At 48.1% G+C, this 14,842-nt stretch overlaps 1 protein-coding gene across 1 annotated transcript; it reads left to right on the plus strand.

Annotated features, from left to right (window-relative positions):
* Positions 1 to 963: 963 nt before the first annotated feature.
* On the plus strand, positions 964 to 14,283 carry LOC311122062 (E3 ubiquitin/ISG15 ligase TRIM25-like; the record flags this gene model as incomplete). Its single annotated transcript, XM_084196475.1, has 3 exons — positions 964 to 1,576; positions 2,002 to 2,097; positions 14,164 to 14,283. Coding segments are annotated over exons 1-3 (813 nt in total), but the record flags the coding sequence as incomplete, so codon positions are not given.
* Positions 14,284 to 14,842: the final 559 nt, after the last annotated feature.

The following is a 14,842-nucleotide window of genomic DNA, read 5'->3' on the forward strand; positions in this document are numbered from 1 at the left end:
AGAATTTTATGAATAGAAAATAATAACTGTTTTGACATGAAAGCACAGCCAGATGATTTGACTTGACAGTGTGTCTCTATACCTCAGTCTCTGAAGTCACCCAGCAATGGTTAGGATTATTAGAGAAGCTTTTCCTGCTGAAAGGCAGTTTCATTTCATCTGGTTGCAGAAACAATTCATTGGATATGTTCATAACCCCGTCCACCTATAAGATGTGGGAGGTTTCTGTCTGACTAAGAAGAGATACAAATAACTCTGATTGTAAAACGTCTTCTCTTTTTAGTCCTAGATATGGCTAGGGTTAGGGTTACTGCTGAATGTAGTAACTCTAACCCTGACCCTAGGCCTAACAGTAATACCCACACTGTAATGTAAAGTATTACCTCATTCTCAATGATCAGTCAATACATACAGTATTCATTTAAACTACAGTATATTGTATCAATATCAAGCCCCCCCATTACAACCACTTATTAATTATTATAGACACTTATAATACACTTATGTGTTATAACACTGATTATAAGGAATTATGAAGCTTGTTATAATAATTATAATATGTACTTCATAGGAACTGTTACCCTTTATATATTCTAACAACTCATATTGTTAGATTTATTCCAAATGAAGGGCCCTAACCTAGGAACTAAAATCTTTGTCTCCCTCACCTCGTTGCATGCAGTTCTCTCTCTATCCCTCCCTCCCTCCCTCCCTCCCTCCCTCCCTCCCTCCCTCCCTCCCTCCCTCCCTCCCTCCCTCCCTCCCTCTAACCTCACCTATCTGGCAGATCCAGCAGTTCTCTCTCTCTCCCTCCTTCCTCTAAATTATCCCTCCCTGCATCCCTCCTTCACTCCATCTAACCCCAACTCTCTGGCAGAACCAGGAAGTCCCTCCCCCTCGCACAAACTATTTTCTGAGAAAACGAAACTGATCTGAGTCTCTGTGTCGTCTGTCTGTGTGAGAGTGAACAACTGTCCAAATGGCTCAGCAGGGAGTTCTGCTGGACCAGGACCAGTTCTGTTGTTCTGTCTGTCTGGACGTACTGAAGGAACCAGTCACCATCCCCTGTGGACACAGTTACTGTAGGAACTGTATTGAGGGCTGCTGGGATCAGGATGTTCTGAAAGGGGTCTATAGCTGTCCTCAGTGCAGAGAGACCTTCACTCCAAGGCCTAATCTGAGGAAAAATAACATGTTGGCTGAGATGGTGGAGACTCTGAAGAAGACAGGACTCCAGGCTGCTCCCCCTCCTGCTCTGTGCTATGCTGGACCTGGAGATGTGGCGTGTGATGTCTGCACTGGGACCAGAAAGCAGAAAGCCCTCATGTCCTGTCTGGTGTGTCTGGCCTCTTACTGTGAGACTCACCTCCAATCTCACTATGAATCTCCTGCTTTGAAGAAGCACAAGCTGGTCAAAGCCACCGCACAACTACAGGAGAAGATCTGCTCTCATCATGACAAACTGCTGGAGGTTTACTGTCTTACCGATCAGCAGTGTATCTGTTATCTGTGTACAATGGATGAACATAAAGGCCATAATACAGTGTCAGCTGCAGCAGAGAGGACTGAGAAACAGGTAAGACCAGAACTACTTGTTGGTGACTGTCTGATAAACAAAGAATTAAAGATACAGTAGGATCTGAGGCTGTTTGAATATGAGATAATTCAAATGAAATATATCCACGGCAGAAGAAATATGAACACAAACTTTGGTGTATATTGAGTTTGCTCCAAATGTATCACCATTTTCTAAAGTCAAACACTATTATAATTCCGAATGCCCTTTTAGGAGTTCAAAGTTCAGTCTCAACCCCTTGATACATGTACACCTACCATAAACACTATAATCATTCACATAGCAACATAGAAAATATCATATGGTAAAGGGACTTCCTCAAGATTTTAGACCTTCCTCTCTATGGGCCCTATGTCCCATTACTATACTATTGATCTACTGGACAAATAAAGCTTGATAGCTCATTGAAGAGTGATTCTCCACAGAGGCAGCTGGGGATGAGTCAGCAGAAGGTCCAGCAGAGATTCCAGGAGAGAGAGAAGAAGCTGAAGAAGCTCCAAAGAGCTGTGAAGTCTCTCAAGGTGAGTATTGTTGACCAGAGGATTTTACCTGTCTCCTCCAGTCAGAGAGAGAGATAGGACCCCTCTCCAATCCCACTGACCCCACTATGCCTGGACCCCTTTCAGAGAATAGACTGCTTAATGTAACTGATGGGATATGAACCTGGGTCTTGATCATTACACCAAGAGGACATTCCCCATTGGGCCGTGGGCCGACACTGATTTTGAAGTTGCAGGCGGGGCCACCTCATCACATAACTTTAAGTAACCATGACTGACTCATGTCCCCTATACATACAGCGGCTTGCGAAAGTATTCTCCCCCTTGGCATTTTTCCTATTTTCTTGCCTTACAACCTGGAATTAAAATGGATTTTTTGGGGGGTTTGTATCATTTGATTTACACAACATGCCTACCACTTTGTAGATGCAAAATATTTTTTATTGTGAAACAAACAAGAAATAAGACAAAATAACACAACACTTGAGCGTGCATAACTATTCACGTGCATAACTGCTCCTTCAGGGTTATCTTTGGTTTCTTTGTTGCCTCTCTGATTAATGCCCTCCTTGCCTGGTCCATGAGTTTTGGTGGGTGGCCTCTCTTGGCAGGTTTGTTGTGGTGCCATATTCTTTCAATTTTTTAATAATGGATTTAATGGTGCTCCCTGGGATGTTGAAAGTTTCTGATATTTTTTTATAACCCAACCCTGATCTGTACTTCTCCACAACATTGTCCCTGACCTGTTTGGAGAGCTCCTTGGTCTTCATGGTGCCGCTTGCTTGATGGTGCCCCTTGCTTAGTGGTGTTGCAGACTCTTGGGCCTTTCAGAACAGGTGTACAGTGGGGGAAAAAAGTATTTAGTCAGCCACCAATTGTGCAAGTTCTTCCACTTAAAAAGATGAGAGAGGCCTGTAATTTTCATCATAGGTACACGTCAACTATGACAGATAAAATGAGAGAAAAAAATCCAGAAAATCACATTGTAGGATTTTTAATGAATTTATTTAACTAATTATGTGACTTCTGAAGGTAATTGGTTGCACCAGATCTTATTTAGGGGCTTCATAGCAAAGGGGGTGAATGCATATGCACGCACCACTTTTCCGTTATTAATGTTTTTGCATTTTTTTGAAACAAGTTATTTTTGTCATTTCACTTCACCAATTTGGACTATTTTGTGTATGTCCATTTCATGAAATCCAAATAAAAAACAATTTAAGTTACAGGTTGTAATGCAACAAAATAGGAACAACGCCAAGGGGGATGAATACTTTTGCAAGGCACTCTCTCGCTCTCTTTCTCAATTCAATTCAATTCAAAGGGCTTTATTGGCATGGGAAATATATGTTTACATTGCCAAAGCAAGTGAAATAGATAATAAACTAAAGTGAAATAAACAATCATTTCACTCACAAAAGTTTTAAAGGAATAGACATTTCAAATGTTATAATTCAAGTGCAAACAGAGTGAGCCATTCGCCAGACTGAGTTCTGGAGGTGAAATGGAAATGAATGAGGGAGAGTTAAGTGAGGTAGAAGGTGTGGTGAAGAGCTCAGAACCAGAGCCTGGCATCAATGGACATGATAAAGAAGAATCTGGTGCAGTAGGAGTTACATTTGTGGTTTCAGGGTGGGTGGGAAAGGAGTTGGGTGCAGTTGAATCAGTGAAGGTAACCTGTAGTGGACTTGTGATATTTGTTTCTGTTTCTTCTGACCAGAGGGAGTGGGCGCTCCGCGTCATGCAACTTGGGTCAAGATCTGTTTCTTGCTTTTCTCTTAGGAACAGGACACCATTGAAAGGAGTGATTTCTGGGGTAGCGTTAAGTGTGGAGGTGGAGCAATTAAAGTTGAAGATTCCTGGTGTTTGTGATGCCCGCCGTTTGGTGCAACACAGACCCGGTGGTGAGCGTGGTGAAACAGAGGAGTCACTGTCAGTCCTTTTGAGTTTTGACCCGACAAAGTCATGGTAGGATATATCAGTTATACTGTTAGAGCTTTTGTGGCGTATCCACTGTGCTGATTCAGGTGCAACGTTTATGATTGATGTTGCAGCAGTTTGTAGGAGGGAGATTCCAAGATGTGGGAAGTGTGCAGGAGGGCATGGGATAGAGGATTGTGTAGCTTCGGTGGATAAAGTTGTGTGTGTCAACTGTTGGGATGCCCATGTTGCTGGGGATCGGAAGTGTCCGGTGCGAGAGAGGCAGGTTGAGGTGGCTAGAGTCAGAGTAGTGCAGAAGGTGTCGTATGCTGAGACAGTGAAGAAAGTAGAGGAGGATGGGTCAAGGGTGAGAGATCCTGAGAGGATCCCTGTGAGTAGTAGATCTGTGCCAGCACAGAGGGATAGGCCAACGAGTGATATATGCTTTAGTAAAGTTAGCTTCTTAGAGTTCATAGCAATGGTTATCAACTGTACAGCAGAAATGGAACATAAATCACAGAAAATAGATGTTGTGGTGGCAGCTGCAGAGAACTATTTGGGCATACAAGATTAGACTTCAGAAGAGTTACAGGGTGTGTTGAGTGGTGGTGTCCCGTCCTCCCAGGCCGTTGGCATGGTGCAGGAGCAGATAGGGTCAAAGTAGTGGAATGGGGTAGTGGGTATTTAATGAGTGTAGGGTTAGTTGGAAGGGTGTTTTTTGTATTATTATAATTTCCCATTTTCCCATTTTGTGTCACAAAGTATAATAGATTTATATTATAGTCCAGTTGGGGGCGGTAATGCAACATATTGGATGCCAACCGCCTTTAAACTCCAAAGAAGAAGAACCGTTACATTATGTCTATGTACAGTATTGTAACGATGTTCATGTCTCTCTCATTCATTAACTTTCATGGTAGTTGGTTGTGTGGGTCTCTGGTTATGAATAGGGTGCTGACAGACAATTGTTGATGGATATTTATAGAGCTCTGATCAGGACGACAATTGATTACGGGTGTATAGTTTATCGAACAAGGCAAAACTTGGCTTCAGAAGCTGGACAGAATACAGTATATAGCTTTAAGGATATGTATTGGTGCATTTAAATCAACATCTGTATGTGCCTTACTGGTGGAGGCAGGAGAGATGCCTTTGTATGTACGGCGTAAAAAATGGTCATTATCTTATTGGGTTGAAAGGCTGTGAGGTTGAGCATCCCACTGCTACTGTTCTAGATGACTGTTGGGAATATACTAGTAGACAAGGCAGTGGTTTTGGTTGGACAGTTGGAAAGCTTGCTGATGAGAGTGGTTTGAGGGAGTTGGAGGTTGGCCCTTCTGTGGTGATAGGGGATGTTCCTCCATGGTTACTCCCAGACCCTGTTGTTGATCTAACCTTGGTAGAGAAAAGGAATGATTGGTCAGAAGTCAGTGATATTGAGAAACTGGTTGACAATTACATTGGTAGAAGTTTTTATGCTTTTTTACTGCTTTTCACAGATGGATCCAAGGACCCAGATAGTGGGCTCACAGGAGCAGGCATTTACGTTCCTGAATTTGATGTGCAGATATGTAGAAGACTAACAGATGAACTGTCAGTATACTCAGTTGAACTGTTGGTGATAATAGTTGCCCTCCAGTGGGTGGAGGACGTACAACCTGTTAGAATTATAGTATGCTCAGATTCTCTGTCTGTATTGAATAGTTTATCATCTGGTAAATCTAATAGGAGTGACCTGCTATTGGAGGTATTAATGTTATTATGGAGAATTGAGAGAATGGGTGTAGTAGTGAGATTCTGCTGGGTCCCAGCACATTCGGGTGTGGAAGGGAATGAAATTGTAGACCAGTTAGCTAAAAGAGCTTTGAAACTAGATATCATTGATATTAATGTTCCACTGGGTAGAGGTGAGGCCAAATGTAAGATCAGAGCCATTTTGATAGATGTGTGGCAGAAGAGATGGTACTCTGAGCACAAGGGCCGGCATTTATATGAATAGTTGACAGTTTTACAGAAAGGTCGATGGACCAAGATTCAAAAGTCAGATTAGGAAGGAAGATGTGGTGTTTACTAGATTGCGCTTAGGACATTGTACATTGATCTCGTCATTACATCTGGTTGGCAAGCATGGGAATGGTTTGAGTGTGGAGGGTATGGTCGATGAAACGGTGGAGCATGTGTTGTTATATTGTTGTAAGTATGTTGAAGAGAGGGAAAGATTGAAGTGTAGGGTCATTGAGGTTGGACGGGGTTGGGGGGTTTGGAAGGGATTTTGGGGATGGGGGAGGGTCTATTAGAAGTTAGTAGGGCTCTTTATTTTCTCAGAAGTACTGAGTTAGGTAGGAGGATTTAGAAATGTTGGAAACCGTGGTTGACCACACACTCCAGCACAGTAGGTGGCGGCATGCACCTTTAACGTTGGTTTGTGGACCGCCATTATATCATAGAAGAAGAAGTTGGTTGTGTGAGAGATTTGTGGTTCGTGAGGAGGGCTACTATTCTTTTTTCTTTTGGTTCTTGCGTATTTAATGAATTTATTTTCTCATGGTGGAGGGTTTGTTTATTGTTTTCCACTGTTTATCGTTTAGAGTTGAGGGGGGAGTAGGGGTAGTTTGTTAGGGCGGCGTGATGGCCTCAACCGAGTGGAGAAGAAACGCTGTCGCTTCGGGTCCGTTCCGGAGAAAGGTGTGGAGGAAGTTTTGCTCATGGTCGGCGAACAGGTTGGAGCGGAACATCTGCACTCTGCATCCAGAATGAACAAGGCGGTGGTTGTGTTAATGAAAAAGGTTTGTCTTGTTGTGAGGGGTGTGTTGGTGCAGATGTCGCCTCTTTCGATAAGAGTTGTGGTGGCTAATCTGCCTCCGTTTATTGCTTCCGAACAGACCCCAAGTAGTTGGTTAGTTTTGGTAAATTTGCAAGTGGTTTCCGTGTGCTCTCGGCTGGGTGCCAAGCGGAATCCGTTAAACATGTCTCTTTTCGTAGACAAGTGTTTGTTTCTTAACAAACTTCAAGGTTACACAGGGGAGGGGTGGAACACAGGGTTTGCTAGCACAGATAGTTTTGGGTGTTTCTAGTGTGGGGATCATCAGTTATAGGCTACAAGCAGCAATATGATTGATAGGTAGGACAGGTATTGAACCCAAATAATCCCTACTCAGATGCGCTAACCTCAACCCTAGTAAACATGCATTATAAAAACCTTCTATATAAAATTATCTCATATTGGGAGTAAATAGCCTCTGAATAGAAAAGAAAAAACACTGCATCTTCCAGCCCACCAATAAATGACATAATGCAACCTTGGCGGTTAGCATATTTACCTCAACATGCCCCTCGCTTGCGTGAGAAGGCAGAGTGCTCGATGCTGGTTGATGAATTTGACAATTAATGTACTAGGAAAATACGTTTTTGTCGACCAGAGGTGACTGAATTAATGTTTAGGCTTATTGATAATCATTATAGTAATGAAGTATAATTTCAAAACATGAAAGTTGTCAAGTGGTGGTGGTACCAGGAGGGAGGAGAGTAGAGCAGGGTCAAGTGGTGGTGGTACCAGGAAGGAGGAGAGTAGAGCAGGGTCAAGTGGTGGTGGTACCAGGAGGGAGGAGAGTAGAGCAGGGTCAAGTGGTGGTGGTACCAGGAGGGAGGAGAGTAGAGCAGGGTCAAGTGGTGGTGGTACCAGGAGGGAGGAGAGTAGAGCAGGGTCAAGTGGTGGTGGTACCAGGAGGGAGGAGAGTAGAGCAGGGTCAAGTGGTGGTGGTACCAGGAGGGAGGAGAGTAGAGCAGGGTCAAGTGGTGGTGGTACCAGGAGGGAGGAGAGTAGAGCAGGGTCAAGTGGTGGTGGTACCAGGAGGGAGGAGAGTAGAGCAGGGTCAAGTGGTGGTGGTACCAGGAGGGAGGAGAGTAGAGCAGGGTCAAGTGGTGGTGGTACCAGGAAGGAGGAGAGTAGAGCAGGGTCAAGTGGTGGTGGTACCAGGAGGGAGGAGAGTAGAGCAGGGTCAAGTGGTGGTGGTACCAGGAGGGAGGAGAGTAGAGCAGGGTCAAGTGGTGGTGGTACCAGGAGGGAGGAGAGTAGAGCAGGGTCAAGTGGTGGTGGTACCAGGAGGGAGGAGAGTAGAGCAGGGTCAAGTGGTGGTTTTACCAGGAGGGAGGAGAGTAGAGCAGGGTCAAGTGGTGGTGGTACCAGGAAGGAGGAGAGTAGAGCAGGGTCAAGTGGTGGTGGTACCAGGAGGGAGGAGAGTAGAGCAGGGTCAAGTGGTGGTGGTACCAGGAGGGAGGAGTGTAGAGCAGGGTCAAGTGGTGGTGGTACCAGGAGGGAGGAGTGTAGAGCAGGGTCAAGTGGTGGTGGTACCAGGAGGGAGGAGTGTAGAGCAGGGTCAAGTGGTGGTGGTACCAGGAGGGAGGAGAGTAGAGCAGGGTCAAGTGGTGGTGGTACCAGGAGGGAGGAGTGTAGAGCAGGGTCAAGTGGTGGTGGTACCAGGAGGGAGGAGAGTAGAGCAGGGTCAAGTGGTGGTGGTACCAGGAGGAGAGTAGAGCAGGGTCAAGTGGTGGTGGTGGTACCAGGAGGAGAGTAGAGCAGGGTCAAGTGGTGGTGGTCGTACCAGGAAGGAGGAGAGTAGAGCAGGGTCAAGTGGTGGTGGTACCAGGAGGGAGGAGAGTAGAGCAGGGTCAAGTGGTGGTGGTACCAGGAGGGAGGAGAGTAGAGCAGGGTCAAGTGGTGGTGGTACCAGGAGGGAGGAGAGTAGAGCAGGGTCAAGTGGTGGTGGTACCAGGAAGGAGGAGAGTAGTGCAGGGTCAAGTGGTGGTGGTACCAGGAGGGAGGAGAGTAGAGCAGGGTCAAGTGGTGGTGGTACCAGGAAGGAGGAGAGTAGAGCAGGGTCAAGTGGTGGTGGTACCAGGAAGGAGGAGAGTAGAGCAGGGTCAAGTGGTGGTGGTACCAGGAAGGAGGAGAGTAGAGCAGGGTCAAGTGGTGGTGGTACCAGGAAGGAGGAGAGTAGAGCAGGGTCAAGTGGTGGTGGTACCAGGAAGGAGGAGAGTAGAGCAGGGTCAAGTGGTGGTGGTACCAGGAAGGAGGAGAGTAGAGCAGGGTCAAGTGGTGGTGGTACCAGGAAGGAGGAGAGTAGAGCAGGGTCAAGTTGTGGTGGTACCAGGAGGGAGGAGAGTAGAGCAGGGTCAAGTGGTGGTGGTACCAGGAGGGAGGAGAGTAGAGCAGGGTCAAGTGGTGGTGGTACCAGGAAGGAGGAGAGTAGAGCAGGGTCAAGTGGTGGTGGTACCAGGAGGGAGGAGAGTAGAGCAGGGTCAAGTGGTGGTGGTACCAGGAGGGAGGAGAGTAGAGTAGAGCAGGGCCAAGTGGTGGTGGTACCAGGAGGGAGGAGAGTAGTGCATGGCCAAGTGGTGGTGGTACCAGGAAGGAGGAGAGTAGAGCAGGGTCAAGTGGTGGTGGTACCAGGAAGGAGGAGAGTAGAGCAGGGTCAAGTGGTGGTGGTACCAGGAAGGAGGAGAGTAGAGCATGTTCAAGTGGTGGTGGTACCAGGAGGGAGGAGAGTAGAGCAGGGTCAAGTGGTGGTGCGCAGGCTGTGGAGAAAGCGGTGGTGGGGAGGGTTGCAGCTGGGCTACATGAGCTGAGGCAGGTTTCTGTAGTAACAGAGACTCCGGTGGGCGAAGGCTTGGTGGGCTCATCCCAGGAAATATTGCCTGTCATTGGGGAAGAGGCACTGATCATGGGGGAAGTGCAGGGGGGCAGAGACTGGGGAGGAGGAGGACGGTACCGTGCCAATGGAGGAGGAGGAAGAGGGGGGTGGTGAGTCTGCGGGAGCGGAGGACAAGGCGTCTCGTTTTCAGACGGCTCATTGGATCCAGAGCTGACAGCCAGTCAGGCTGAGGGCCCAGTATATACGGTGAGAGAACTTTCTAGGTTCCTGATGGAGACTAAAGGGGAAAAAGAAGGTTCTGCTGGAGTCTTATTTGAATGATCCTGGAAGGTTTGTAAGGTCAGTACAACACGTGATGAAGAATGAGGGGTTTAGTGTCCTCTCACCCAGGAAGCGGTATAGGCTGAGAAAATGGGTCATGGGTTCTTAAGGGCATGTCTTCAGAATCTGCTTAAATGGATGGTTTTTTCTGGCATGGCGGCTTTATGGGCTTCTCTACTGGTTTCTGATTGTGGTGATTTTCGGCCAAAAACATTTAAACGTGATTTTTTTGCAAGAGACACACAGTGATGTGATTAATTAAGTGTATTGGGGGTCTGGTGGAAAGGGGGCGCAGGTGCTGAGCCATGGCACAAATCTTAGTGCAGGGGTAGCAAAAGAGGTGTGTAAGGGTAGGTTGTTAGTGGTTAGAGCCAAAATCAATGACCTTGTCTTTGCTTTCCAAAATGTGTCTGCACCTAGTACAGGGCTCAGTTCTCTGTTTCACCAGGGCCCAGGCAGGTGGGTCTCCCGAGTGGCCCAGTGGTCTAAGGCACTGCATCACAGTTCTAACTGTGCCACTAGATCCTGGTTCGAATCCAGGCTCTGTCGCAGCCGGCCGTGACCGGGAGACTCATGGGCGGCGCACAATTGGCCCAGCGTCGCCCAGGGTAGGGGAGGGAATGGCCGGCAGGGATGTAGCTCAGTTGATAGAGCATGGCGTTTGCAACGCCAGGGTTGTGGGTTCGCTTCCCACGGGGGGCCAGTATAAAAAAAAATATATATATATATATATATGTATATGTATGTATTCACTAACTGTAAGTCGCTCTGGATAAGAGCGTCTGCTAAATGACTAAAAAAAAAAAAAAAAAAAAGGTGTCCTATTGGAAATTCCATGTCAAGCTCTTCCAAGATGTCACTTTTTGCTCAAACTTCCAAGGCTTTTGGGAGAGGTGGGGACAGCAGAAGGGGGAGTAACTTCTGTTGTGGGGGAGATGAGGGAGCCTGATGGGTGGGTAACTTCTGTTGTGGGGGAGATGAGGGAGCCTGATGGGTGGGTAACTTCTGTTGTGGGGAGATGAGGGAGCCTGATGGGTGGGTAACTTCTGTTGTGGGGGAGATGAGGGAGCCTGATGGGTGGGTAACTTCTGTTGTGGGGAGATGAGGGAGCCTGATGGGTGGGTAACTTCTGTTGTGGGGGAGATGAGGGAGCCTGATGGGTGGGTAACTTCTGTTGTGAGGAGATGAAGGAGCCTGATGGGTGGGTAACTTCTGTTGTGGGGGAGATGAGGGAGCCTGATGGGTGGGTAACTTCTGTTGTGGGGGAGATGAGGGAGCCTGATGGGTGGGTAACTTCTGTTGTGGGGAGATGAGGGAACCTGATGGGTGGGTAACTTCTGTTGTGGGGAGATGAGGGAGCCTGATGGGTGGGTAACTTCTGTTGTGGGGGAGATGAGGGAACCTGATGGGTGGGTAACTTCTGTTGTGGGGAGATGAGGGAGCCTGATGGGTGGGTAACTTCTGTTGTGGGGAGATGAGGGAGCCTGATGGGTGGGTAACTTCTGTTGTGGGGGAGATGAGGGAGCCTGATGGGTGGGTAACTTCTGTTGTGGGGAGATGAGGGAGCCTGATGGGTGGGTAACTTCTGTTGTGGGGAGATGAGGGAGCCTGATGGGTGGGTAACTTCTGTTGTGGGGGAGATGAGGGAGCCTGATGGGTGGGTAACTTCTGTTGTGGGGGAGATGAGGGAGCCTGATGGGTGGGTAACTTCTGTTGTGGGGAGATGAGGGAGCCTGATGGGTGGGTAACTTCTGTTGTGGGGGAGAGGAGGGAGCCTGATGGGTGGGTAACTTCTGTTGTGGGGGAGATGAGGGAGCCTGATGGGTGGGTAACTTCTGTTGTGGGGAGATGAGGGAGCCTGATGGGTGGGTAACTTCTGTTGTGGGGGAGATGAGGGAGCCTGATGGGTGGGTAACTTCTGTTGTGGGGAGATGAGGGAGCCTGATGGGTGGGTAACTTCTGTTGTGGGGAGATGAGGGAGCCTGATGGGTGGGTAACTTCTGTTGTGGGGAGATGAGGGAGCCTGATGGGTGGGTAACTTCTGTTGTGGGGAGATGAGGCTGTGGAGTTGTACTCTGATTTATAGAGGGCAGAACTCTGTGGTCCTCTGTAGCTCAATTGGTAGAGCATGGCGCTTGTAACGCCAGGGTAGTGGGTTCGATCCCCGGGACCACCCATATGTAAAAATGTATGCACATGACTGTAAGTCGCTTTGGATAAAAGCGTCTGCTAAATGGCATATTATTATTATTATTATTATTATCCTGGGTTTTCTCAGGTTCTGCTCACAGACCTTTCCAAACTCTCTCTGTCACAGAGAATTGACATTTCCCTGGCCTTTCACAAACTCTCAGCTGCCGTCTCTCAGACGGTCTGCCTCTGATTTTTTTTTTTTAAAGGTCTGGGAAGTTATTGGACGTGTGTTGCGTGAGTGCGTCGGGGTGGGGGAGCTGCTGCTAAGCTGTAGACGGGAGGCTTTGACTCTCCTGCCCAAAAAAGGGGATTTGAGCAACATAAAGAACTGGAGGCCTGTGGCATTGCTCTGTTTGGACTATAAGATGGACCAAACGTACTGTGTACCAGGACACCTAATCACAGACTATCTGTTCATAATCAGGAGAAAGCCTTTGATAGGGTGGACCATGAATATCTGTTCAATGTGTTGTTTGTGTTGTGGGGAGAATTTTGTGGCCTGTGTTCAAATGCTGTACGCTGGGGCTTCATGTATGGTCAAGGTGTGGGGAGGGCTCAGTAGGCCAGTCTGGGTAGGGAGGGGCATTCACCAGGGATGCCCTCTGTCAGGGCAGCTATACACTCTTGTTATTGAGCCCTTTCTGGGCCTGCTACGCAGGAGGCTACAGGGAGTGTGGGAGCCAGGCATAGGGTTGGGGACAGGTATAGCAGTGTCAGCATACGCTGATGACGTCTGTGTTGGTTAGGGATGAGCAGAACCTACAGGCCCTGGAGAATAGTTTGAGGGTGTACGAGGGGGCGTCTTCTGCTTAGGGAAACTGGGGCAAGAGTGAGGCTCTGTTATGTGGGGCATGGAGGGACAGGGCACCTCCGCAGCTTTCAGGGGGGTTGCAGTGGGGCTGTGAGTGGCTCAAGATGCTTGGGGTGTATCTGGGCACGGAGGGTTGGGATAGGAAGAACTGGGAAGGAGTGTCACAAGCGGTGGTGTCGAGGCTGACGAAGTGGAGGTGGCTCATCTCCCAAGTGGCATACAGAGGGACGGTGCTGATCATCAACAACTTGGTGGCATCCTCTCTATGGCTTAAATTGGCCATTCTCAACGCCCCCGGTGGTCTGCTTGTGGACCTGCAGCGCAAGTTAGTGAATATTTTCTGTTCAGGGCGGCAGCGTTCTGACTCAGCAGCACAGAGGCTACTGTACCGTACGGAGGTGGGCTGGAGGGAACCAGCATGTGCTCTGTTGAGGAGGGCTGGTGGTTTGGGGCTGGATCAGCAGATCTTCATCATGCGGCAGGAGAGACTCAATACAGCAGGGGTCTCTGATTTCTATGCTGCAGTACTGAGGGCTGGAGCAGCCTGAGGAGGGGCCACCACCGTTTCCACCACTGCAAGTGACAACAGAGACTGGGGACTGGCAGGAGAGTCCGGAGGACTTACTGACTTTTAACACTCTGAGCTTAGTGGGAGTGAAGGGGCATCAGTGGCAGGGGGTTGTGGGGGCTGAGAGCATGGCAGGGTATAGGTGGAGGGTGCTCTATAAGCTCCCAGTGCTGGAAAGGTCAGGGGTCGTCCAGTGGAGGGTATTACATGGAGCCCTGGACACCAATAGCTGGTTGGCTCGGGTTGACCTGGGAGTTGGGGAGGGGTGTCCGTTTTCTGCAATGACAGACTGTTCATCATGTTTTTTCTGTGTTGCCAGGGTAATGCCATTACTGTTGACGCCTTAGGGTTGAGTTTGAGTTGTACAAAATGATCAACAGTGTGGAGATGTTTCAGGAGGTATGGGGGCTCAGGGGGGCTGTCTGTACGGCTGGAGAGGAGGGGTTGGATGGACGGTTGGAATGTGGTGCTGGTTGGTGTATTGTACTGTGGTGTTGGGTACTGGATAATGTGATTGTGTGGAGGTTGTGGTGGCACGCAATGTGCTTTTAGGAGGGGGGGTGTTAGTGTAATGAGGATGGCTCATTAAAGTAAGACAAGTCTCTCTCTCTCTCTCTTAACAGCGCTCTGCACAGGCAGCAGTGGAGGACAGTGATAAGATCTTTACCGAGCTGATCCGCTCCATTGAGAGAAGGCGCTCTGAGGTGAAGGAGCTGATCAGAGCCCAAGAGAAGGCTCAAGTGAGTCAAGCTGAAGGACTCCTGGAGCAACTGGAGCAGGAGATAGCTGAGCTGAGGAAGAGAAGCACTGAGCTGGAGCAGCTCTCACACACAGAGGATCACATCCATTTCCTCCAGGTAACTCAACTGCCTTGATACATGTGATATGAAATAAAAACTCTCAATCATTTGGTTCTGTTCTCTCTCTCTCTCTCTCCCCCCAGAGTTATCAGTCTCTCTCCGGTACCAGTGTATCTTCAGACTTACCCAGCATCGTTGTCCGTCCTCTTCAGTACTTTGGAGATGTGAGTAAGACTGTGTCTGAACTGAGAGAGAAACTAGAAGACGTCCTTAAAGGAGAATGGACCAAGATCTCCACTACAGGTGTGTTGAAAATAATAAGAACATCAACTTTAGACCATTGAAAGTTCCCTACTAGTCATATACATGTGGAATATGGTATGATGATAACATTCCCTCTCTCTGTGAATGTGTTTGTGTGTCTGTAGTGAATATAGTGGATGTTGTACTGCCTCCAGAGCCCAAGACCAGAGAACAGTTCTTACAATGTGAGTCTCTTTAT

This window comes from Coregonus lavaretus, assembly GCF_964263955.1.
Source record: "Coregonus lavaretus genome assembly, contig: HAP1_SCAFFOLD_797, whole genome shotgun sequence".
Classification (NCBI taxonomy): domain Eukaryota; kingdom Metazoa; phylum Chordata; class Actinopteri; order Salmoniformes; family Salmonidae; genus Coregonus; species Coregonus lavaretus.